General features: G+C 35.9%; 2 protein-coding genes across 4 annotated transcripts in view; one reads left to right on the top strand and one right to left on the bottom strand.

The window, feature by feature from the left end:
• Positions 1–2,609, top strand: part of EZR (ezrin) — a 39,382-nt gene extending 36,773 nt beyond the window's left edge. For all 3 annotated transcript variants that reach the window (XM_026675257.2, XM_087969529.1, XM_087969532.1), the window contains exons 13-14: positions 1,635–1,886; positions 2,330–2,609. In XM_026675257.2, coding sequence (XP_026531042.1) covers positions 1,635–1,886; positions 2,330–2,494 — 417 coding nt within the window. In that variant the 3' untranslated portion in view covers positions 2,495–2,609. The remainder of the gene's footprint in view (positions 1–1,634; positions 1,887–2,329) is intronic.
• A 6,983-nt stretch (positions 2,610–9,592) lies between these two features.
• SYTL3 (synaptotagmin like 3) overlaps positions 9,593–27,738 on the bottom strand; it is a 33,878-nt gene continuing 15,732 nt past the window's right edge. Inside the window, exons 6-12 of the mRNA XM_026675259.2 lie at positions 23,639–23,705; positions 21,855–21,921; positions 20,958–21,085; positions 19,860–19,979; positions 18,296–18,474; positions 12,710–12,812; positions 9,593–11,319 (exon numbers count right to left, since the gene is read on the bottom strand). Coding sequence (XP_026531044.1) covers positions 11,140–11,319; positions 12,710–12,812; positions 18,296–18,474; positions 19,860–19,979; positions 20,958–21,085; positions 21,855–21,921; positions 23,639–23,705 — 844 coding nt within the window. The 3' untranslated portion in view covers positions 9,593–11,139. The remainder of the gene's footprint in view (positions 11,320–12,709; positions 12,813–18,295; positions 18,475–19,859; positions 19,980–20,957; positions 21,086–21,854; positions 21,922–23,638; positions 23,706–27,738) is intronic.

A 27,738-nucleotide genomic window follows, 5' to 3' on the forward strand; every position in this document is an offset into this window, starting at 1 on the left:
TTAACACAAGATTTAAACCAGTTACTGCTTCTAATTCTGAACAATTTTATACAGGCTATAAACCTAGTACTTATGAATTTTAAACAGTACAGTTTTACAACATTAGTAACTAAACAAACAGCGCATTCAACTTCTAAACCTTCGATTTTAATCAGTCCATTACAAAGTTCTGAAGAAGGTTCTTCCTCATATGATATACAGTACATAATGTTTTAGTTTTACCTTTTTTTGTTCTTAGTCCTTCACTTTTTATAAAAGATTCAGCCACCCACATTGTCTGCATTCTTTTCCAACCATTGCTCATGCACCTTTGAGAAAGCTCTGTATCTCAGACATGGGTGCTTCCAATCTTTGGTCTTTGGCATTACAACTGATGACTGAGGTTTAAGGCTTTCTCATTACTTCTCAAAATAACCAGTTCCTTATCAGTATGCCCAAGGTCTTTTAAGTGAGTTACAGCCTATTCCTCAGCTCTACAAACATCAACAGCATGTTCCAGTGCTAAATCATCTGTCCCTAAACAATCTGACTCTTACTCTTTCATGTCTTATTCCATGTAATCACGTAACTGTCCCAATCAAGACTGCATTAAAAGATTTAATTATGCTACATAGGCCTCTCTGTTTTATTGTAAAAAAATGTGTTCCTCCCTTATGTAATGTCCTTGCTTAATACATAGCAAGTTTCAGATTTCTCAACACCTGCAACATCTGCTTATTAAACTTCTCTTCAAATTAGAATGTATTAAATATGTCTGTTGTCTCCTCCCCATCAACAAGCTGAAACAAGACTGCTTGTAATTTCTTATTATTTTGATTAGCCCCACTTGCCACAATAAAGTTCAACCCTACGTTTCCATCTTCTCCAAAATTGCAACAAAATCTAAACCTAGAGGCTGTTGATTACACCTGCACCACACTCAAAGCTTCTCAGTTGACTTCTAAGTCTATATTATGTTTACATAACATACATAAATAATAAGAAAGACAAATTTAGTACACAGCTAGGCTTTATTGATAACTTGTCAGTGATAGAGAGCCATTCATGCAGAGATGGTTCTTTTGATCCACTAATATTCTTCTTGCAAGTAATGCATTACAACATATAACTATACCAACTTGTGTTTTCCAAATAATACATTCAAAAGCATATTGCGTCTAGTAGTATAAGTATTGCATAGCCATTGTGACTGGATTAGTAACACTTGATAGCTTTATTCCTCACAGGTTTGACTATTGCCTTTTAAAACATTCAGCTTTATGGAAGTAATTTACTCTATTTTGAGATAGAGATTCCATAGTTAAATATGTCGAAGCTTCGGGAACAGCTTCTCATCAAACAGCTGGTCAGGTGGCTATACAATTGAGCCATGTGACATAATTTAGGGGAGCACAAATCCCATTTGCCGGTATGAATGGATAGAAAAGTGCATCTGAGCCAGAAAGAGAGTCAGGAACATAGTCATTGGGAAAAGTGAATGGAAGCATGGTTGAAAATTTAGTTATTCATTGATTAAATTATCATAAATCTGTATATTTTAAGATTATTTGGGGAACACACAAATGTCATCAGATCTCATCTATTTTCTAAATAACATTATCACTGGAAACATATTCTTGGTTTCCCTTTTCTAGGCTAAAGAAGCCCAAGATGATCTGGTGAAAACAAAAGAAGAATTACACCTGGTAATGACTGCTCCACCTCCTCCACCTCCACCTGTATATGAACCAGTGAACTATCATGTCCATGATAATCTTCAAGATGAAGGAACTGAGTCCTCTGGCTACAGTGCAGAATTCTCGAGTGAAGGCATACTGAACGATCGTAATGAAGAAAAGCGAATTACTGAAGCCGAAAAGAATGAGCGTGTCCAAAGACAGCTGAAGGTAGGACTTTCCACATAATCTGTTAGCAATATAAAACAGTTATTATCATTCTAAGTACCATTTTATAATTTGCTCAAGAAGGGAGAAAGATGGTAATTGAAATGTATCTTTTTTTCAAAGGCTTAAGAAAGGTATCATATTTTATGGAGAAAGAAGATAATAATGTAGGATATAATGTAAAAATCTTTGCTACCATGTATCTTATAGTGGAAGGTAGCAATGACTTGGCAAATTTAAATGATCCAGATCTTGCATCTTCTTCTAATGCTAACCATTATAGGCTCTTAGACATGACTATGCTTATGACCATAGAACGATATGTACAAAACTCACCCTCAGATAGCATTTGCAGAATTTCCATATTAGTTTTTTGTTTTCCTCATAATGTCAGTTTCACAAATTTATTCTTTGCAAGTGTGTAATACTGTGTTTAAATATTGTAGACGCTGACTGATGAACTAGCTCAGGCCAGAGATGAAGACATGAAGACTCAGAACGACCTCATCCACACAGAGAACATGCGACAAGGCCGAGACAAGTACAAGACACTGAGACAGATACGACAAGGGAACACCAAGCAGAGAATTGATGAATTTGAAGCTATGTAAATGTAGTTTCAATGAAGACTCTGGGAAATGCAGATTTTGAATGTTGACGTTTCTTCATGAAAGGTCACTTGCAAAGTCATACTAGTAACTAAAGAAATAAACTCCCACACTGTCAGATGTCTGCTGAATTTAATAAAAACAGCCACCAGGATTTAAGTATACTAAGGAGAACAGTCACAGAGATGTAGTAAAAATCTTATTAATATTGTGTCAAAATACTAATGTCAAAGGGTGTCTCAGAGTCACTTTTTTTCTACATGTTAAAATATTTTTTTCAGCTTTAATAGAGGGCTTTTTACTACTACAAGTATATCCAGATTTGTTTGGAGTGTGGGAAGATGTGCCATGTTTCTTGTTCTTAAACACCCATTGTATTTGAAGATTGTGATGTTCTTAAGTCGCAAGTCATTCCTCCATCTCACTTCCTCTTGTTATTGCTGTAAAAATGTCACAAAAGGACTCTAAAAAAACCTTTCATCTTGAATTGGAGAGGCTCCCTGTGATCTCTCAGAGGGAGTGCATGATAGGCACTCTTGGATGCCTCTCTTATATTACAGATAGAGGGAAATTGTTGGTGTTCAATATTATACAAGTGTTGAACTGCAGCTTAACCAGTCAGCTGTAGTATCATATTTATATATATATATATACACAGACGAACACAATACAGAAGCCTGATGATGGCAGATGAGATTCTGCCGAAACGTTGCTACAACTTTAAAAGCACAACTGAATACCATACATACATACACACACACACACACACGCAATTTAAAGATATAAGTAGCATATAATTCTAGTTTGAAAAGGGTATTTTTGCTTTGTATATTTTGTTATTATTTCTTGTTAAACGAATGATATTTGGGGGGTCAAAATCTAATCTCTTGGGTGAGGCACAATCTAGAAAACATTTGTAAAGATGATTTTTTTTTTACTTGAAAGAAAATTGTAAAGCATGCCTGTTATTCAATACAAATAATTTCACTATTCCTATTTTTTTCTAGCAAATTTTCTAATTTTAAAAAAATGGTACCGTTTCAGACTCCAGCCATGAAGGGACTTTTATCAGCATTTTAAAATGTCTCTGTTGAAGAGAGTTGCTATGGATTTGCCTCAGTATCCCCTTGTTAACCTATTTGACCACCATCACTTCCCAGCCTCCCCCGGCCAATCCCATTTTTGGCTTTGGAAACCCCCATCGTCAAGAGTACAGTATGTGGCTAATCCTGCTTTACATACAACTTCCTATGCTGCTTTGTATTTTGAAGTTTATACCTCTGGAATCCTGATACAATGTGGTGGGATGATTTGTTGAATGCAATTGACCCATAAATAAAAATCTGCAAGGCAACATTTTTTTTCTCTTAAATTTCTCCATTTCTTGTTTCTGAAAAACTATGAAGCAACCCATTTGTTCAAGCGACAGGGCATATTAATAATAAAACAAAGTAAAATAATTATGGAAGAAATTATGACACTGAAGGTAAACTTTTAATTAAGTTCAATATGTAAATTAGTAACACAGAACAGCAAAACCAGATGCCAGGTAGAAATTAAGTTAATAACTATGAGCTTTAACCAGCGCTAAAGTTTCTAAATAGTGTGACCCATGTTTAGCCTTAATCATAGTCTAGCTGACTCTAGCAACTGAACCAGCTGATTACTGAACAGTACTGATGTAAACAATAGGAATGGCAGCTGCCATTGCCCCTCTATTGTCAAGATAGCCAGCACTTCCGATGAAGGGTGGGTGTTTTTTTTTAAATTTTTGCTTTCCTCTTTTCTGCAAAGAACAAAGTCTGCAATAGCCTGATCACAGCCACCACACCCAGAATTCTGAAAGGCTTATTGTTTGTTTCCCAGGAAAGATGCCCCTATTTGTGGGTGACAAAAAAAAAAGTCAAAATGGAATGAAAGAACTGGTGGCTTCTGCATTCCATGTTATTGTCTTGAAAGTCTACCCTGTTTCTCCAATACGGCCTCCCCCAATGGGAAGTCCCAGCATGTTTTACAGGCATGAAATGAAATTAAGCCCCTCCCCCCAAATTAAGGCCTATATTAAAACTTGCGAAATGGGGAATGGTGGGGGGGCTTGCCATTAGGAAGTACTTTTGTTGCACACCTGGATATGGTGCTGCCTGCGTTGACCCCGATACGAAGTGCCCCACTAACGCCAAGGTCAACATCCAAGCAGTCGCCGCCCGCCCACCCAAAGATGCAAGGGGGGGGAATTAAGTCACCCCTGAAAAGACGGCCTAGCCATTTTTTCAGGGCTCAAAAAAAAAATAAGACCCGGCCTTATATGAGAAACACGGTAGTGATGGTTTAACTTTAGGCTAGCCTGGGTTTGGAAATCATTAGACTGAGGCTGAGCTAAACCTGTAACAGGCCATAATTATATCTTACGAGTAAAGCATGTCTTTTTAACTATCGTTTAGATTCTCCTGTTGAACAATGTGATTTGTGCCCTGTAAATGTATGCCTCTGTTTCACTTCAGTTCTTGGTAAGTTTCCATTGTCTGTAGCCTTGTGAATACCAGGAATAATTACTTGATAATGAGAAGAGGAGGGGGTATTCCCTCACCCTTTTTTGAGCTTTATTTGTTCACCAGGACAGCTGTATTCACATTTATTCAAAAACCAGTGCAGCATTCTGCACTCCTGCTTTATCAGGATCTTGAGTTCATGAAGATGTATACAACCCAACATGGTATTTTGTAATTGCCAAATTACCCATATTATTAACTCATTCCATTTATTAAAATGTTAATTGTAATTTAAATGGGAAAGTAGCATCCTGAAAAACTAGCATCCTTACTAAACATCTTCATTTCCCAGATGACATTGGGAAATATAGATTTTGCATCAACATAGTTGCAAAAGATGTTCTTAGTAAAAAAAAAAAATGATGGATGGCTACAGATTCCCAGATATTTCTGCAGACAGTAGTGTTTAAAATATGTAATACTTCTTGTAAAAGGTCTTCCTGCAGTACTGTAGGATACCCTGGGTATGTTTGGTATTAGTAAATTTTCCCTTTATTTTTTCTTATCCTGAAATTAGCATATATGTAATACTTGTCTAAATAATCTTAGCACTTCATTAAAAGACTGAAGAATGCTGCTTTTCTATGTAAAGAATATAGGCATATGGAGAGTGCAAGGGATAGACAAACAACTGTCGTTGAGTGAATATGTTGTTCAAGAATTCCTCCTGAGCTGCATTTTTATAAACAATATAGTATATAACTTTCCCATAAAACAGCAGTGGTCATGTTGGCCATGAGAAAAACATAAAAATCAATACAGAACATATTTTTGTTAGGGCCAATAGAAGTTTAATAAGAGTTTCAAAGTTCATTTTTATATAATTGTATTCAAAGTTTTAAAAAGAAACTAATAAAACTAATAAAAGGAATTGGAAAGAAAGCTAAGAAGTGCAGTAAAGGAAAAAATAGAAGTGGATTCTGGTCTTTACAGCAAGTTATAAATACAATTATAAATTTACCTTTTACTCTAAGGTTACAAATGACTTTTCTTTCTACAATCAATCCTGTATAATTATAAAACCATAAATCAAAAATCATTTTTCTCTTTTATGCAAAAAGTCCATAAAGGGGTCAGTAAATCAGTAAGAAATATTGTCTTTTCTCTGACCAGAAAATATACTTTGATATTTAATAATTTTTAAAATCCTTTGAAACAGTATATGTATTTGAATTCAAAATTTTCTAGCTTTTTTACATGTCTGCAAAACATGAAAACATGTCCCTCTTTCATATTTCCAACATGTATTTGAAGTGCCTTGATACATTCTAATCTAGACAATTTCTTTGGTGACACACACTAGCATATAATATTTTATAAAAATACTCTTATAACAATGTAAATTTCAATTCTTTCAAGGGTATATTTTCCCATTGTTCCATATATATATTATAGCCAAAGTTTTAGCCCACTTTTACTTGTTTTTCTGTTTCAAATTTCAATGAACCTTTATACATTTTAGCAATTTACATTTGCATCATTTGTACACAATTCTGCTTCAAATCCAGTCTTACAATATTCAAAACAATAAATTCTATCAGCCTACCATTAGTTCTTCACTTGGTTTTATTTTAGTCCCCTTGACAAAAAAATAAAAAATAAAAGAACTTCCAAAACCAACGAAGTCATCTGCAAAAAGGCATTAACTTATATTTTTCTTTTTTTTTATCTTTACTTCCACAATACTCTTGTCTTATTATTTCTATTCAGTATTTCACAAATCAAACTAACAAGAGAGGAAATAGTAGGCAGCCCTGTCTTATTCCTTTTTGTATCTCACAAGGCTTTGTTAAATCCCCATTAACATTTTTTGTGTTTTCTATGAAGTATAAGTTGATCTTACCTATTTACCCAATTATTTAATAATGATATTGGTCTATAGGTTGGTATTAAAGTCAGATCTTGTTCTTAGTGTTATATTGGCCTCTTTCCATCTCTCTGACATCTTTCCTCCCTGTAAGAGTTAATTTGTTTTGTAAAAATTGTAAACATTCATCTTCAAAACATGTATAATAAGAACCTGACAACTCATCTGGCCCAGGTACTTTGCCTGGTTTAAACTTTTTTTATAGTTTCAGAAACTTCCTCTATTTTTATAGGTCCATTATCTGCTTCTGTTCCTCTGTAACCCTTGGTAAATTTTGTTTTTTTTAGATACTCATCTATTTTCTCTAGAAATATGTCACTTTTTTTGCCCCTTTTTTATTTATTTAGTTAGTTTAGTTTGTCAAACATATATGAGAAAACAAATATAAGTATGAACATAACATATAAACAAGTATATACATAATAAATGAGGATGAATAAATGGGAACAGTAGGACGGGGTGGCAGGCACACTGGTGCGCTTATGTGCGGCCCCTTAAACAAGTTGGAATAATATTGATAAAATACTTTTTGTATAGCCATGCTTTCCATTAATACAGTATCTCCTTGAAGCGATTTGCCTTGAGTTATTAAAAGATTTTCATATGGAATTTATCACTAAAAAGAGATTTTGCTATGTGGCAGAATAAGACAATTCCATCTGGTGAATCAACATTCTCTTAGGAAATTGGTGTTTGGTGGTAGATTGGAATGGAGTGATCCCCACACAACTGGATAGAACTTTTGAGAAAAATATTAAAATCACACACAGGTTTCAGAGTTTATGAGAATTCAACACTGACACAATTGATTGGAAACCAAAAAAAGGAGGAAAGGAAAAATACTGGCCAGTTCTTGAGCCACCCACCTTTATCCCAGTTTTCATTCTTAGATGCATTGTTCATTATTTCCTCTTTGTTCAACATCAAATAAAACATACACAACTATTTTACAGTTGAAGTGGATTTGGAGTAATTACGGTATTTGGTTCCACTGTACAACCGTATGTATTGGGTTGGCTTTTAACTGTATATGGGTCATTTGGCAGTAGGGAAAGAATTGATTGCCACAGAAAGAGACTAACAGGATACAAATCAAGCTGAAAATTATTCCATTTGCCCTTGTTAGTCTTATATCTACTTACTTTGGTCTTTAGGTTGTTTATTAAAGAGAAGGCAAGACAAGGAAATCCAGAATAGGGAGCAATAAAGTAATTCAGCAAGCAACAAGTAGATAAGTAATTGACATGGATGGGTTTCAAAGTTTGTAAGTTTAAAATGTGAGTATGTATGTGCATTATGGTTGGTTATCTTTTCTGATTTAAAAAATAGAAAAAAATAGAAAAAGGTCTAATAAAAAATCAAAATGGAAAAGGCAGTAATAAAAATGAAGCATGAGAAAAAAATATTTATTCTTCATATCTGTGATAGATGTGTCTGTTGAAAAGTTCCCACTGAAGAAATCATTCCATTAAAGGATTATATTACCTAATAACACCGTTACAGGCATGTCTAATTCTTTGAAACATTGTGGGATGACTGTATCTAGACTATACCATTTCAGATTGAAGATGGAAGCTTACATCACTGAATGTGTGTATGTGTGTGTCTTGTTCTTAATGTAATACTTCAGGGTGTCAAACTTACAGTCATGACATCACATGACCTATTGCAACTTTTTCCCCCCTTTGCTGGGGGTGGGGTGGCCAGTGTGTGATGTATCCGGCCCCTGGGCCACAAGTTTGACATCCCTGTAATACATGGACAACAAATGTATCATTGGGAAAGCTTAGCTAGAATCCTTCATTATAACTTTCCTGTTTCTTATGTGCAGGGAATGTTGGAACAGCATTCAATTGTTAGATAGTCCTTCCCTTTGGAGTTTTTGGTGCTCCCTGAATCCGGTTGTTTGATTGCAGACCAGAGGTGGTATTCAGCAGGTTCTGACCAGTTTGGAGAACCGGTAGCAGAAATTTTGAGTAGTTTGGAGCATTGGCAAATACCACCTCTGACTTGAGATTTTACAGTATTCTTCCCCTGCCACGCCCACCAAGCCATGCCCACAGAACTGGTAGTAAAAAAATTTGAATCCCACCACTGTTGCAGACATTTCATTATCCACACTCCCTAGCACTGATGATGTTACTTAGAATGGTAATGAAACATCTGCAAGCAAACAACCAAACTCAGTGAACACAAAGAACTTCACAGTTCAATCCTGAGTGAGATATATTCTCTTCTATTGGAGCCATTCTTTTGTATGAACTCTTAACCTCAGAAACAAGGAACAATGAGCATGTTTCCGGTGTGAAAACTTAGTCACCACCTGAAATCTTCCATGTAATTTTTGGGGGCATAGCATAAATGGGCTAAAAGACAAGTAGCAAAATTAGTATATATTGTGTTTTGTACTTTCTTTCATGCTCAAAACTGTTACACAGGAAAGGTGATGTTAGTAATTCTTCACCCTTATTAAATCACATGGTTTGTAGATTTTTAGAGGTGAGGTAGATGGCAAGAGAATAATATTCAAGAAGTGCAGTTGAGAGTTTTGCTTTTAATGAGATGTAAAATTGTAAAAATAAATAATAATAAATGCCATTAGCCCCTTCTGATGAGCCATTCATATAATTGGCTGACATACATATAAGCTTACTTCTAGTAAACACACAAAATAATAATACAGGAGCCAGCACCATCTTTTATTTATCTATATACAAAATTAGACAAGTGGTTTGACTTTCATACAGAAGCTAGAAATCCTCATTTGTTATATTTTGAGAATGAAACTGGCTTGAGGAATATCTTGCTACTGATATCAAAATAATTATGCTGTGCTTTTTCCATGCAATCAAGAAATGCAGCTTTCTCCATCCACCACCATTATTATCTGACTCATTTTCATGCTTAGTTCTCAGTTTGTGACTTCTATTGTCAGTCAGTCTGGGTTGTAATTCTTAACAGACCAAGATGTAGAAACTGAAAGTACTACATGAAAATTCACTGAGATCATTGATATTATTCCACTACCCATTTGAACATCGGATATTCACTGGCATAGTGGGTGATCTGATATCCCACTATACTAAGAGGTGTGGTCTACCTAGAATAATGATCTTCTCTGAGGAAAAAAAAATGTACTAACTTCTTGAATCAAATTTAAGGCCAGAAATTTACTACATCCATTCAAATGCTGATGATTATATTTCATTAGATCCTTTTTTTTTTAGATAAGATATTTTCAAAATAGAAATCCAGAAGTATTGAATGGAAGTCGTAGTTACCTCCAATTGTTTATCCTCCAACATTATGCCCTCAGGAACACAGGTCTGTTCTATATGAGGATTCCATTAAACTCTGGACTAGTTTTTAATTATGTTCTCTAATGGAAACTGATGGCTATCATCTTACCTTGAATGTATTCAGACCAGATTTTAAAGCAGATGCAATGGCCGTCTACAAATATTTAAAATACTACTGCATATATGATAGGACTTTTTTTTTTCTTTGCTCCAGGGGCAGAACAGAAACCAGTGGGTTCAAAGGTATATGAAAGGGAACTTTGATTAAACATTTAAAGAATGGTGAAGCAGAATGCACTGAAAACTTCTGGTTTTTCTTCATTACATATATTAAATGGAAGAGTTATTTATTTAAATAGTTTATAAAGCCACACATTTCACAATAATGACTCTGGTCAGCATACAAAGATTAAAACACAACAATAAAATATAAGCCATGATATTCTGGTTAAAATGACAACTCCAAAACATAAAGACCTATCATCAACCGTGCTCACCTAACTATCTGACCCGAATGCCAAGGGGAATAACAGGAATCTGCTGACCTAGGTAAATCTTTAAAAAAAAAATAGCAGGAATAAAGTTGGTTAATGCTTTGGATTGGACATTGTAGAAGAGCCAGAAAATTCCATGGTCAGATGCTAGATCAAGAAGTCAAAAAAAAAAAAAATACTGGAAGGTTACCACAAGGCACATTTATACTGTTGGCAAACATAATCTACTTGGATGTTTTTATGAAATTGCCAGGAGTCAAGCTCAGTAATTTTACCTAGCTGGCACAGGGAAGGGATGATTCCAGTAATTAAAACACTTAACACCTACTTTATTGGGGGGGGGGGGGAAATGAACTGCTTATGGCACATTTATTCTTAAAATGTTAAAAGAAACAAGAAACATGTACAAATACAGTAAACATAAATAAACCGAATTCAGTCATATCACTTTGGCTTTCAGTTGATACCAGTTGAATGACTGAGCAGAGTAGTTTTCAAAATCCCAGGATTCAAAGTCTATCACAACTTCTCCAAGGAATACAGAATGTCTGAAAATTCCAGCATGCCAGACGGATATCTGAAGCTGTCGGGTTTGCAGTTGGGAATATTCAATATTGTACTATAAAGATAAATGGTGTTACTGATTGGTGTGAGATTAACAAATACAATTTATAGAGGTGCAGTGTCATTATATAGCATTTTCACAGACTCCTGCAATAAATGACCGCTATCTAAACTAGGGTTAAGGATGTTATGTCACAATTGATTGGGAGGTGGTCTAATAATCCTTTAACCCTCAACCAAGTTACATCTAATGTCCTTCTTTCTTGAAGACTGAGGCTGCCCAATCCCAATCAAAGCTGATCCAGAAATGTAATGCTTTCTATCGAACCTCATGGCAGCTTTCCTTGTCTGCAATTGGATCCACTTTTCAATCTATGTTAGATTCAGGTAGTTTAAATTATACAGCTCCTTTAAGTTTGATAAATTACATATCAATAAGAGAAGAGCAACTATTTACTCAACTTGTAAAATAATTCTGAAACCATTCCAAATGTTGCATATGACATCATTTAGTAAACCAGCTTCTCTTTTAGATAGTGTAGATCAGGGGTGTCATATTCATGTCATCATGGTGGCATCATGTGATGTATTGGGACTTTTTTCTCCTTCGCTAAACTGGGCGGGGGCATGGCAGCATATGACGCATTCGGTCTATGGGCCAGGAATGACAGTCCTGGTGTAGACACTGGAGTGTCACAAGATTTCTTCTTCAGCTCCAAAATGCTTAGGTACTTTTATTTGTAAGTGTGATTCAGTAAAATCTGTCTTACAAGTGATACTCAGTGTGTATAAAGAAAGCAGGACAGCATCTTTTAAACCAACAAAACTTTCTCCCTAAAAAGGGTAAATTCCCATCTGTATTTAAAAATCAATATCCAAGATTCTTGCAAGCCTATATTCAGAAATCCTATTAAATGCAACGTTATGTTCCTAAGTAATGGGCCATTGGTGTATATGCTTAGATATGTATTCCTTAAGAATTTTTCCAGACCAAGCAGTTTTCTCTACTATCAAGTCACAAAAGTTAGCAAGATCGGCACATTGGTGACAATTATTTCCACTCTTCGCATTCAGAGTACTAATCTTTGGACATCAACTACCATCATATTATGTGACATGCTGTGAAAATCCTAGACAATCCTAGATCTCTCAAAAGGCATACATAGGCTGCAAAAATCCAAGCACTTCTCTAGATGGGAACACAGAAATTTCCCTTTACTCTTATCATTTGTTAGGATTTCACTGCAGATCCCAATAATCCTAATACAATAATATCTATTTTTTAATCTACACAGTAATTTTTATAACTGTTTTGAATTATCCCTTTAATTTTGATTGGATCTGTTTTTATAAACTCATAGGAAGAACTATGACTGCATAAAAACACCTGTATGTTGTGCTCTTCCTTGACTCTTCACAGTATGACCAAGAATTGCTTAGAATACCTTTAATATTTCTTGGAACGTTGGATTCAGTGTGTTCTTTTTGACAGAAGTCTTCCGTTTATTCTGAGGAGATTTATCAGGCAGCAAGTAAGTCTTGATGTATCTTTCAGTCAAAGATAAAGACAACAATTAACACTTGTGAAAAGAAGTGAGGAAGGAAATAAAGGTATAAATAAAAAGAGGGTGGTTAATTAATGCCTCTGACCATCAATTGCATGAAGTTTCTCTCTTTGTTTCATAAATTCAGTGCAGATTTTTTTTGTATTTAAAGTGTAAGGAAGGATTTCATAGGCTGCTTTGTAAAGTATGGATGTTGGTCAAGTTTTTAAAAAGAATAGCTCAAGCCCCAACCACTACTATATCGGGTATATTTTAAGAACGTGTTATTATCCAACCCATCCCCATACATATTTACACGTACACACTTTGATATTTTAGAATTCAAGTCTTTATGTCATATGAGATCTTTTTTCTTAAATGAATACATGAATACATTTAATTCAGTATACCGGTGAACTGAAATTGCCAAGTAATGTCTAGTATACGTTGATCACTGTAATGGAGTTTTTGTTATTATATCCATTTTTAAGAGTGAATAAAGTTCAACAATGAAAACAAACTGGAAGGCTAATCTTGGTACAGTTTTTATTAAAAACATCATTACAATGAAAGTCAACTCAACTCTGAGTCAAAATTTGGGTGAGGGGAATTAATGAGATAAGCATATGTATGAAATCAGTGTTGTACATATGTAGGCCTTGGGATTCAGATAGGAAAAATACAGTGATTCTTATCTCCATGTATTTGGCTCCTGCTTTCTAATTTTATTTTGTGTTGTAAGAAGCATTTGCTTTTTGTTTCTTTTCTTTTTTCTTTTTCTTTTTCCTTTCTTTTATTTTGTAACAAGGCTGTTTTCTTATTCACTTTTAAATTCTGTTTTAATTTAGTCCTGATAATTTAGTCCATAATTGATCAGTCAGTCTAGCATCTGCAGTTATTCAATCTAACCAATCCATTAATTCTGAGAAACAAATTTAGTAATTACATCATGAATTTGAGGAGTATTAAATCAACAAAACAGATATCATAGTTATCCTTAGGGTTTAGATAGCACAAAGAAAGTTGAGACATCACGAAACCGCCCTAGAGCTATCTGGGTTTGAACTTGTAGCTAGGTTTTATATGATGTGATAGTCTGGATGTGTTCAGGCTCCTTCCCATAATACTGTCATCTAGCAACATTTGACGCAGGAAGCACACTTTCTCCATAGTTGCCTCTGGCCTGTGGAACATTCATTCCCCAGAAATCTGGCAGGCCTCCATTCTTTTAGCCTTCTTGGAAGGCCTTGAAGAACTGGGTCTTCCTGCAAACATTGTGGGGAAATGAGATTGGAGGCCACCAAGGCAGAATGCTAATGGTGAAAGAGTGGTGCCCTGGGAATGCCAAGAATTTATATTGTGGTTGGTTGGTTTCTTGTAATGTTTTAGTATTTTGTGAGCTGCCCAGAGTTGTGATTTATAATATGGGGAACTATATATCTCTTTTAAATATATATGTAGTATGTTATATTTTATTATACCTTTGCTACTAAGTTTGTGCATATCTGCTTCCAAATAGTGTTGATAACTTTGGTGACTGCCTGGGCAAGTCCCTGCAATTTTCTTGGCAAAATTTCAGCAGTTTGCCTTTGCCTGCTTCCTGGCTGAGAGAGATTGATTGGCCCAAAGTCACCCAACTGGCTTTGTGCCTAAAGGCAAGACTGTGGTCATGGTCATGGTGTCCTGGTTTCTAGCTTTATGGTTTAACCACTACTCCAATCTGGCTCTTGCTGCTATGAGTAACTTTATGACTCCTGACTCACCCCAGTGAATGGAGAATTAGCCTGCTCAATGGTAAAACAAAGGTGGGAGGGAAACAAGCTTGTCAGTGTGTTCTTTCTAAAGCAATGAAAACAAAGCATCTGTCAGTTGCAAAGGGCATCAAAGAAGGGACACATTTAGCCATTTTTTTTCAACATCACTAATGCTGCTGCCAAGTGCCTAGGATATTAGGAGATTCAAGCAGTTCAAATGAATAGAAAAATTATTCTCTACAAGAATTTGGCCAACTAACAGTTAAGGGAAATGCCTGGGAGATAACAGAGGCCTTCAAGTTGGGCTGAACTTAGAAATTTTGCAGGTGTGCAGGAATTCGTGACGCATTTGATTCCTCCCTCAGGCTCTGTTATGCCCCTGGTGGAGACTGACTCTGAGGGAGAGGAGGAAGAGCTGACAGGGAGTGGAAGTGGTGGCTCCGGAGGGAACCACAACCTCTGGGGGAAGGGCAGAGGCCAGCTGAGCAGTCAGAGGAGGACCCAGGCCCATCTCCTATCCATCCTAGGGCACGCAGGGAGGAGAGGATAAGGGAGAGATATGGTCTACTCGGGAGGAGAGGGCCTTGATCCTCTTCATGGGCTGCAGCTGTGACAACTGAATAAGAGTACGGACCTGCGTACGGGCAAACACTGGAAACAAAGTGTGGAAATATCTCTAGTTTATGGTTCCTCTCTGAGTTTGGCATCCTTCCCAGTGTGTGTGATCTGTGGACATCCTCCAGCCCCTATCTTGCCTGGTTTGTGTTGCTTTTTCCCTTCTTTTTGGAACTGTTTGTGTGGGAGTTTTTTGGCTTCCGTCAAGAATATTCGGAGCTTGGAAGCAAAGTGAAGGAATAAAAGGGGCTTCACCTGTTTTCTGTGACTGTATTTGTTTTGTATCCCATCCTGGGTCATCACAGGCTCAGCCTGGTCATCTCCTACATCTACTTCCTTATGGACATGTTCATGGTCATGTTAAAGTATATTTCATCTATCCTTGAGTTTGCAGAAATATTTGTCAGCATAACTGGTATTATTCCAAGAATTAAACCAAGCTTTCATTTGACTTAGCAATAATTGTCCTGAGTAGTCCAGTCCTTAAAGCTTTATCGCAGAACAATTTAACGGGAGAGATTTTCCTGGGGGGTGGGGTGTCATACCCATTCAAAATCATCACTCTCCTAAAAGTGTGGCAAGGCCAGCTTGGAAGAGTGTGGTTGATGCTTGGAAAAAAGGCATTAGCCACTTTTCCAGTTAGTTGGCTGAGTGACAGGTCTTCAGTACAGAGAGACATGGAGTATTTCTAGGTGTGGGTCAGCTGGTCTTCTGGAAAGACTCAGGGCAAAGAGGAAAAAAAAGAATGGGGTTTGTTGTTCTGCGAAAAATCATCACCTCTGCTATCTGCAGATCAGAGAGTCTGGAAATGCTTTTAACAAGAATCCCAAGTCCTATATTTGTTTAAAAATTTGATTTAGAAGAGAATAAAAGCCAAGTGGAAGAAATTAAAGGAAGCCTATTATTAATCTTATTAATGATTTTGTTTTTTAAATTGAAAAATGCTATACCACCCATGTATCCACAGATGTATGTGTCAATGTTCATTCCTAATGGCGATGATAGTAAAATAATAAAATGACCGTTGTGGCATCGCATACAAGTTCATAAGAGATAAAGTTTGCAACATGATATACATATTTCTTCACATGCTTCCCCTCTCTCCTCCTTGGGATGCATCTTCACAAATAATATCATTTTACAAGACAAAAGGAAGAACTGACCGACCTATTGAAAATTCAGGTCACAAATAAGATCAAGTACTTGGGGATACATTTGACAGCAAGATGCAGTACACTAAAAGAGAATAATTATATCAAACTTAAGCAGCAGATAGCGCTAGATTTGGCGAAATGGGAAAATTTACAACTGTCATTAATAGGGAGAATATCAACAATCAAGATGAATATATTACCCAGAATTTTATATTTGTTCCAAACAATTCCAATTAGGCTTGGAAAAGATTACTTTGAAGATTTAAATAAAATTGTGTTGAAATATATATGGCAAGGTAAAAAAGCGAGAATAAAGTTAAAACTTTTGCAAGATGCCAGAATAAGAGGAAGATTTGGTTTGCCTAATTGGGAGTTGTATTACCAAGCTACAAATTTGATGTGGGTTAAGGAATGGATAACAATAAGAAATACTAGATTGTTGACATTAGAAGGACATGATCTGTTGTTGGGGTGGCATGCTTTTCTATGGTATAAAGGAACTAAAACACAGGGGTATTTTAGAAGACATTATATACGGGAGTCTCTGTGATTAAACTGGGAGAAGACTAAAAGACAATGTTATTTGAAAATTCCAGTCTGGCTATCGACTATTGAAGCATTTTCTTATCCTATAATATATTAAAAGGAACAAACAGTTAGATATGGTGAAATATTGAATGAAAAGGGTGAACTTAAATCTATACAAAAATTAGAGGAACAAGGTATAAAGATGAATTGGTTTTCATATGCGCAAATACATTCAAGGTATGATAAAGACTCTAAAACAGAAGGTTTCTATGATAAACTGACTGATTTAGATAAGATTTTGATATGTACTGATGAAAAGGTGATTAAAAATTGTATGGATATTTATTAGAAATTAAACTAGAAGAAGAACAAGTTAAAGAAACAATGATTGCTTGGGGGAAGAATTTTGGATATAGGATTGATCTAGAGAAATGGCAAAAATTGTGGTCTCAAAATTATAAAATGACAATGTCAACAGCATATAAAGAAAATTTGTATAAGATGTTTTACAGGTGGCATTTCCCCCCGACAAGAATAGCAAGAATGTTCAAGAACAAATCTGAAAAATGTTGGAAATGTCATCAGACATCTGGCTCATATTACCATATGTGGTGGACTTGTGCAGATGCTAAAAAATATTGGACTAAAATCCACATGTGGTTGGAAAAAATGACAAAAAAAGCATATAGATTTGAAACCAGAGATATTTTTATTGGGAATTTTACCTGAAATATATAGTAAAGAATTGAAATACCTGATTGTAAATGTATTAACAGCGGCTAGGATTGTATTTGCTAAAAACTGGAAAAATGAGAAAATACCATCACAGGAGGAAATCATTAAGAAAATACTGGAATGTGCTGAAATGAGTAGATTGACATTTGAAATCAGAGAACAAGAGGATAAACAATTTTATAAAATTTGGGATCTATTCTATCAATGGTTAGACAATAAAACATGGTAATGAAATATGTAGATTCTTAGAAAATAATAAGTATATAAAGATGTATTCTTTTCTTATTAGATCTACAAAATGGTTGTAGGATAGATTTGAAATGATAATATGAATTGTCATAAAACAAATTAAGTAAAATATGATTATTTCATAAAACATGAATGAATAAAACTATAGTCAAATGATTGATTAACAATGATATTAATGTATTTAATACTTGATTGAAAATATGAGAATATATACAATGTAATTGTAATTGAGGACTGTGAAGTGGAGGCACAAAACAATTTGTAAACCAACCGGCATACTGTATGTATATATATGGAGGATGGCTTGATGTTTTTATGTTTTGTTTGTCTATGTTCATCTTAAAAACCAATAAAAATTTTAAAAAAAGAAAGAAAGAAAACAAATAATATCATTCTATAATTAAAATACATCTTAGATTTTTTTTTAAAAAAGTAAATCAAAAGAAACTTACGGATTGCATTTCTTTTTTTCTTCCTTTCCATAGGCCAAATTCTTGCAGGCGCTGATGCATACTTCCAAAATGCCAAATTTGAAATTATATCTAATGGCAAATTCTATTTCACCACATACATCAGCTTTTGCAAAGTCAACAGCGCCACTGCAAACACTGCTAATACTGTATAAACTATCCTGTATAAGACAGTGAATTAAGTCAATACAAAAGCGTCTCAACTACATAATAATCTGTTTGCTTTCTAGGTTCAATTTAGGATCCTAAAATCTAGACCAGGGGTGTCAAACTCGTGTCATCACGGTAGCGTCACATGACATATCGGGACTTTTTCCCCATTTGCTAAACCGGGCAGGGGTGAGGTCAGGACATGATGCATCCGGGCCGTGGGCTGCGAGTTTGACACCCCTGATCTAGACTGACTAGATTGGGTGTCAGCAACCCGTGGCTCTTGGGGCCCTCTGCTGTGGCGATCCTACCACTGGCTGAGCCCGCCCCTCGCCCTCACCTCCCAGTCACTCTTCGCCTGGCCTGAGAAGGTAAAACATAAAAAACAGAAATGACAGGGAGGGAGAGAGGGAGAGAGAGGCCCATTTCCCACAGAAAACACCGGTAGTCACAAAACCTGGATAGGCATGGTGGGGAGGGAAGGTCATGTGACTGGATGGGAGTGATGTTGAGTTGGCCACGCTCACCCAGGTTTTGTGGCTCCCAGTGTTTTCTGTAGGAAATGGGTCCCAATGGCTCTTTGAGTGTTTAAGGTTGCAGACCCCTGGACTAGGTGGCATGAAGGGTTAGAACAATCTTGGCAACTTCATGATATGTGGATGTCGATATGCTGGTGAATTCTGAGAGATTAATTAATCATACATCTTACGATGGCTGGGAATGCTGGGGGTTGAAAACCACCCATCTTAAAGTAACCAAGTTGTGATGGAGTGCACACCTGCAATAGCAGTGGGGGAGGCTTTTAGCAACACAGAGCTTTCCCAGAAAGAGGCCCAGATTAAGAGACTGTGCAATCCCAAAATGGAGGGTTGAATAGATTAGGGGTAATTTCACCCTAAAATTGTTCAAGATACACGGTATCTAGTAGGTCAGAAAGACAGAGCTTTCATTTGGCAAGATTCTGTCAATTATGTGTAAGTAAATAAAGCATTGATTCGGTTGGATCTCACTGTCTCATCTCTGGGCTTGGGCCTGACACCAGGGTTGAAAGAGAAAGTTTTGCATCTTTTTACTGTCATTTATTACTTGTCCAATCCAAATCAGAACGGTAATAAACCTTAATATCCAAAGAAAATAAGATTTCCCACACAACTAATTTGAAGTGGTTCTCTGCTCTACTATCCAAAATTTTAAAAAAGGCCCGTTGTAAAGAGGTAAACAAATATTTTATATCATTATTTCTGTCTCTGAAACAGACGGTTTCTGAAGTTGTATATATTTTTCAAAATTATATGGTATTTCTTTGTGAAGATAGTTAATAAACTGTCAAGCATTAAAAATCTATACATTTTCCGAGCACAGTAATAGAAAAAGGACAAACAGGATCACTACTTACACATTTTTTATCTGCACAGATTAAGGCATCATTTGTAACTATGGAGGATATGACTTCGTCACTTGATGCTTTTATGCAAGCAGTTCTGCTGTAATCTTGTTCTCCATTGGTACATGATTTCTTTGTTAAAAAAAAAAGGAAGGGCAATAATATATAAATGCTACTTGTCTTTATAAAATCAACCCAAGGGGCTTCTGAAATGCTGAATGATGCAGTCAGTGATTAAATTTGAATGATTCAATAACGTAAGCCCGTTGGTAATTAAACAAAGCACAGCAAAATGAACAGTTTAAAAAGAAGGCCAGCTACTTCCATTCACTGCCCTACTTGGCAATGGATTGCAAGTGAATCCATGGACAGTCTGAGGTTAATGGAGACACTGTAGATCTGGAAGCTCCATGTGAATGTTTCCCCTTCCCATCTGTAATTGGGGAGGAGAATAAATAAACGATGATTTCCCAAGTATACACTAATGGGATTACAGTTATTGTATACTGTAAACCACCATACTTTGCATAGTTTATTCAGTTCATAGAACTTTTAACAGATAATCAGAGTTGGAAAGGACCTTGTAGGTCATCTAGTCCAACCCCCTGCCCAAGCAGGAGACCCTACACCGTTTCTGACAGATGGCAGTCCAGTCTCTTCTTGCAAGCTTCCAATGTTGAAGCTCCCACTACTTCTGGAGGCAACTTCTGTTCCATGGGTTGATTGCTCTGTCAGAAAATTTCTCCTTATTTCCAGGTTGAATTTCTCCTTGTTCAGTTTCCATCCATTATTCCTTGTCTGGCCTTCAGGTGCTTTGGAAAACAGCTTGATCCCCTCCTCTCTGTAGCAGCCCCTCAAATATTGGAACACTGCTATCATGTCTCCCCTGGCCTTTCTCTTCACTAGACTAGCCATGTACAGTTCCTGCAACCATTCATTGTATGCTTTAGTCTCCAGTCTCCTAATCATCTTGGTTGCTCTTCTCTAAACTCTTTCTAGATTCTCAACATCTTGTGTGCGTTCTCATCAAATCTGATCATGATTCAAGTACAGAATACCCAACATTCCATTAATATATTGCATAATTAATATAGTTCAATAGTACTGTACCCTAGTTGACATATCAATAGCAGTATCAGATAGGCTTCTCCTATCCTTCACTGGATTCTTGTCTGGCCCATAATTTGCTGTAAGAAGGTATTTCTCATTGTCCACATCATTCTGTGACTTTGAGATTTCTAGTGGGGAAAAAAGTCAGAGAATTAAAAAAGTCAATTCAGCATGTTCATAGTTATAAGTCTAAAATTTAAATTGTTATAATACCTGCAAGGCTGACCTGGCACCATTTGAAGTATAATATTCTTGTTTGGATTTTATGAAACTAAAACAGCCCTATTAAAATATATCAATTATATATTACTATAGCTCAGATTAGAGAGCCAGTTTGGTGTAGTGGTTAAGGTATCAGAGTAGAAGTTGGAAACTGGGAATTCTATTCCCCCCTTAGCCACAAAGTTAGCTGGGTGACCTTGGATCAGTCATCTTGGATCAAGAGATAAAGCTCTCATCACCTGAAAAATTGATATATTTGAACAAACTTTTTTTTTTATCCATGGAAAAGTCTCTCATGGAATCTCACTCAGTTCACTAGAATTTATTAATACACGTTAATGAATAATGAAACACTTTAATCCAGTGTCATGGACACCTTAGATTCTGCCTAGAAGGGAATTGTCAGATGAGAAGTTCTTATTTTCTTGAGAAATGACATTGGGGAATGAAAGGCAGGAAAGCTACAGTTCCTTGTAAACTACAAAATTTGAAGTTCCAATCCAGATTCTAAGATTCAGTCAGCTGCACCTTTGATACTGGTTGGGAATCTCTTTCTTTAACTCCCCCAAATCCAAAAGATATATAGTAAAATACAGTACTATTCTTCTAGCTACCAGATGACTACACCTATCCTTTTAATACAACATCTTATTTCAGAATAGTAAAGACCCTTACTTTTGATATGTGTAGTAAAAGACAGAAAAAGGTTTTCCATAGACTTGTGGAAACCTGGATTAAGTTCCTGAAAGACAAAGAGACAAAAAGACATAAATAGAATGGAGCTATCTTCTCAAGGTTTCCCGGATTATATAATCTCTTTGAAACTGTCAAGGACGCGCAGGTGCAAACTTGCAAACAGAACTATAATTTTTGTGTCCAAGCATTTAGGAGATGACCCGTGCTTGCGTTTTATTGTTATGTTTTTATCCCACCTTTTAAATATTTTGGCCAACTCAAGGTGGCAAATTTACCTAATACTCCTTCCTCCTCCTATTTTTCACACAATAACCCTATAAGGTGGGTTGGTTTGAAAGACAGCAACTGGCCCAAAGTCACCCAGCCAGCTTTCATGCCAAAAATCAAATACTGTCCAGTCCTTTGGTATTTAAAAGATTACAGTGTTTACCATAGTAATTTTATAAATCAACCAACATTCCAGTCTGGGTTGCAAAATAACAAATAACCACTACATTTTGTCCCTTTGCTGCCATCTAATAACCATCTGAATTTTTGCAACTCAGATATGGTAAATGATTATTATAATTATTTTATATTTCATTTTTGAAAATATTTAAACAGGAAATAGGATTCAATCTAAGAGTTCCAATACAGTAAATTCTCTCACTATGATAGAATCAGCTTTCTGGTTTTCTTTACTTCACATTCTTACTTTACTTAAATAATTAATCACTATTCTCTTCATTAAAAAATGTAAATCCATTTTAACTCAAATGAAATATTTACCCAAAATGAGGCACTCATTTTTATTTGGCATGCAAGGCTTAAAATGGGAATCAAAGCTCCCCAATTGCAACAAATAACAAGTAATCAATCACGATAAATGGCATGACTCAGGGTTAGCTCATGGGAATTTCAAATATTGCTCCCTGCCTTATATTCAGAAGAAAAAAAAAACTGGCTGCAGAGTATGTACTGTTAACTAATCTTGGGAAACTGAAGAGAAGTAACGCAGACCAAATAATTTCATTTAATTAAATTAAATTTATCATAAAGATGAGACAGATGAATAAACTATGAATACTTCTATTTTGCAATAGGAAAGACTATATTGTAATATCTCAGAGTGTGGCAGAAGAAGTTCAGACTAAACAAAAGGCAACCAAAATTAATTCCTTTCCAGATTAAGGAAGAAATTGCTACAGAAAATGACTACAGCATGGTTATTGTTCCAGACAAGAAGAGTAAACAAATGTCTACAGTATTGAAATGAAATGAAGGGTGAGCCGAACACCGACTAGGAACGCACTAGTGGACAAGAAAATAGTTACAGAAAATACAGTTGTATCCAGTGTAGTCTCGGTTGAAGCATTTCAGGTGTATCCCAAGTAATAGTGGATTTCTATCTGCTACTGCAGCCTCCTTCTCAGATACACTCACTTTCTTTGGCTGATCATGATTAACATTGGAAGATACTTGGCAGAAAAATGATCAGCAGAAAGAGAGAGGGTACTCCTATCTATTTTTGTTTTTTAAATCTAGTCTCTTCCCTATTTCATACTTAATAGTTAATACATGGATGATTATATAAATTAATAGCTATGCCTACCACTTTAGGCTAAAAAAAAATTAAACATGCATAGAGATCAGTTTCTGGAAACTATCAGACAAAAAAAAACATAAGATTAAAGAAAACACATTAAGCATAAAATCAATGTTAGCTGAAAGCTTTATGAGTAAGTAGGTGATTGGTCAAACAGAAATGCAGAGTGATACATTACCAATATACTCGTTCTATTGGTCAATTCAGCAAAAGGTGGAGGAGTTGGAGGAATCACTGATACTTTGCTAAGAGTTTTAAGGGAAAAAGAACATTAAAAAAGCAATTGGCAAATATATCTGCTACATTTCCAAAATTGTCTCTTTTACATTTCATTATTTATCCCCAATTTTAGAAGTCAGGAATTTCTAGCGTACACTGATATTGCATCCAATATTTAGAATAAACAATAATAATAAAAATTTACTCACATAAAATACAATACAGCAAGTCCTCAACTTACAACATTCCATTTAGTGAAAGTTATGATGTTAAAAAAAAGTGACTTGTGATCAGTTTCCACACTTACAACCATTACAGCATCCCCATGGTCACAGGACCACTTGGCAATTGGTTCATATTTATGATAGTTGCAATGTTCCTCAGTCATCTGATTCCCTTTTACGACCTTCTGACAAAACTAATGGGGAAGACAGATTCACCTAACAACTGCGTTACTAACATTAGCACCTGCAGTGATTCACTTAACAATTGTGGCAAGAAAGCTTATAAATTGGGATAAAATTCACTTAACAGCTGTCTGGCTTAATAATGTAAATTTGAGACTCCATTGGGGTCACAAATTGTGGACTACCTATACAAAATACACTGCTTTCTCTTCATTGTGCATGTTTGGTATTTTGTATTATTAATATTAACAACCAGCTTTAGAAACCAAGTATCAAGCTATTAAATACATTAAAATTTCCACCTGAAACTTAAAGGGCTGCAAAGGATTGAAGAACTAAGAAAATGAAATAAAGGTAAAACGTAGGAGATAAATCTTCTCAGCCTACAGTAACTTCCTAGTTCAAAGAACAAGAATTACTTCTTGATATGAGAAAGCTAAGATTGAGCTAAGATTTATAGGAACATGGAACCTTAGTTTGGAATAGTTTTATCGGTCCATTAGTCCTATTGTTTATCTACTCATGACTGGATAAACATTTCTTCTCACAGCTTCCCCAATGGCATTAGCAAAGGAAGCTATTATCATGATGGTTTGAATACCAGAGGTGGGATTCAAGTTTTTTAACAACCGGTTCTGTGGGCATGGCTTAGTTGGTGGGCGTGGCCAGCTCAATATCACTCACATCGAGGCACGCATCTCATCGCCTGGCCTCTCATGACTGTGGGGATGCTGCAACAGTCATAAGTGTGAAAAATGGTCATAAGTCACTTTTTTCAGTGCCATTGTAACTTTGAATGGTCACTCCACACAAGCCAAGTACCAGCAAAGGAGGGGAAAAAACCTCCAGAGAAGTTCCTGAGACAGGAAGTCTACTCCTGCCAAGAATGTAATGTTAACGAATGTTAACGGAGAGGCAGTTTCTGTAAGCAACACCAGAATGTTTCCTTCCTGCCTTCTTTACAGGATTAGGCCAGTAATTTTTTCTAATAACCGGTTCTCTGAACTACGTAGAATGTTAACAACCAGTTCTAGCGAATAGTTGCGAACCTATAGAATCCCACCCCTGTTTGAAACTAATATTATCAGTTTTTCAATAATGCTGAAGTTTCCCCAAACTTTATCCTCTTAAAGTCAACATGAAGAATAGCAGTCATAACACTTCCTTGTGGACATAACAACATGTTAGTAACATCTGAGGGCACCTATAACCTATTAGACTTTGCTAATTTTACCCTCATATTTGCCACTGAATGTAAACCATTCGTTCAAGTGTCTAATAAGATGTCCAAATGGTAAGAAAAATATATTCCCCAGCTTCCCAATGTCTTCCTTCTGCTGCCTGAAAGTTACTACTACTTCTCACTCATTTTGACCATAGATCCACCCGCTTCTGGCCTAAACATGTTACCTACCCATGATGTTAATATGAGTACAACATAGCTTGGTCATTCAGAGGTAAGACCCATCAGAAATGCTTAAAATTCTTTGTAAGCTACATATATTATTTACCATGAATCTAGGTTTGCCCTAGGTAAACCTAGACTCATCATAAATAATATATGGAGCCTACAAAGAATATTTAAAGATTCTGTGTTGTTGTTTTTTTGTCACTTAGATCATATCTGTGATTGAAACATGAAATAGAATAAAATAGAATAGAATTCTTTTATTGGCCAATTGTGATTGGACACACAAGGAATTTGCCTTGGTGCAGATGCTCTCTGTATACATAAAAGATACATTTGTCAAGAGTCAAGAATCATAAGGTACAACACTTAATAATAGTCATAGGGTACAATAAGCAATCAAATCATACTAGGAAACAGTCCATATAAATCGTAAGAATTAGGATGTTTATGGAAATTCTCACTCATTCAGGTCATGGTTGTACCAAAGGTGCTTTTTCAAGAGGCAACTGGACTTTCTGGGTTTTCTCTGAAGAGGTTTCATTTCTCATCCATGAAGCTTCTTCAACTCAGAGCCCCTTGAAAAAGCACCTTTGGGATGTGGAATTAGGACATTTGTCACTTAGATCATGTCTGTGATTGAAACATTTAGGACAAGTATATGAAATGCCACAGAAATCTCATTTAAAACGTGCTTGTTTTATGTGTATAAAATAAGATGTTACATTTAAATTGTAACATTTGCATTTCAATTCATATTAAAATGATTCTTAAATAACAGTAGGAAAGGGTATCAGAATTGAAACTAAATATTTTTGAATAATTTGCTGAAAGTCAACTCCCCAATTTCCCTTCAACATTCAAAATGTAATACTATTTGTGGTCTGTCAGTCACATTCCTGTTAGCCTTGGTATTTATTTTTAAGCTTTAATCTTTTTAACCTTTAACTTTTTCAATGGAAGTGAAACAAAACTTTACAACTTAATCCCTTTTACCAACTTTGCAAGAACAGCTTACAGTATCAGGGTCAAGGGCCACAATGTTAAAGAGATGTCCTTTACTCCTCCCCTGCCCCCAATGTTCTTGGAGTTGTGGCTATAGAAAAAGCCATCATTACAGACCCACACTGAGGTACTTGGCTAGACTACAACGCTGAGATAAAAAGCAGTGTTTTTGATGGCATGAAAGGTAACACAAGGAAAACTGAAACAATTTCCCCAGGTAAATATTTGGATGTGGAGATTTCATGAATCACTTTGCCAAAAATGTCTTATATTTTAAGCCTTTCTAAAGTTGGACATAGAAATTCCAAGAATTGTCTTATATATCTGAACTAGCTGGATACCCATGTTTTGTGACAAAACTATGTGATTGGGTTATGCAGGAGCCCAGACTTTCCTTCTTCCTTTCCTCCTTTCTCCTCCTTTCTTTTGCTTCTTTCCCTTCCCTTCCTCCTTTCTTTTCCTTCTTTTTCCTTCCCTTCCTCCTTTTCTTTCCCTTCCTTCTTTCCTCCTTTCCTTTCCTTCTTTTCTCCTTTCCTTTCCTCCCTTCCCCCTTCCCCTTTCCTTCTTTCCTCTTTTCCCTTCCCTTCCTCCTTTCCTTTCCTTCCTCCTTTCCATTCCTTTCCATCTATCCATCATACATATATACATACATATACATATATACACATACACACACACACATACACACATACATGTATATATGTATATATGTATGTATGGTATTCAGCTTTGTTCGGGTATTTTCCCACATCATTATAGTTGTGCTTTTAAAGTTGTAGCAACAGTTCGGCAGAATCTTATCTGCCATCATCAGGCTTGTTTGTGTATTGGGTTTGTCTGTGAGTCAGACTTTCACAGCCGTTTCTGTTTTAAATTTGGTGCTAGCCTACGCTGTGCCAGAATGATTTTTTCTTCATCCTGATTGGTTGGGAGTCTTGGTCTGTGTTTATTGGTCTTGGAGTTTGCTGTGTTCTGCTTGATTGGTGTTTCTAATATCTTCTGTCTGTTTTGTAGCTTTGTCTTGATTGGCTGGAAACATTGTGTTTCCTGTATTGGAGGCTTTTAGTGAGGCTTGGCTCCGAGTTAAGGGATGGCTATCATTTATTAGGAAGCTAGGTTTCATCTGGGTGCCTGGTTGGGGTGTGTTTGAGCTGGAGGTATCAGGGGGGATCTCTTTGTGCTCAGGTGTTTGCCTGGCTTGTGGTGTGGAGATTTTTTTGTTTGAGAGTTCAGGCTTCC

The sequence above is a fragment of the Notechis scutatus genome, chromosome 1 (assembly GCF_049901735.1).
Source record: "Notechis scutatus isolate UNSWTSFEM ecotype Mainland chromosome 1, rNotScu1.2, whole genome shotgun sequence".
Classification (NCBI taxonomy): domain Eukaryota; kingdom Metazoa; phylum Chordata; class Lepidosauria; order Squamata; family Elapidae; genus Notechis; species Notechis scutatus.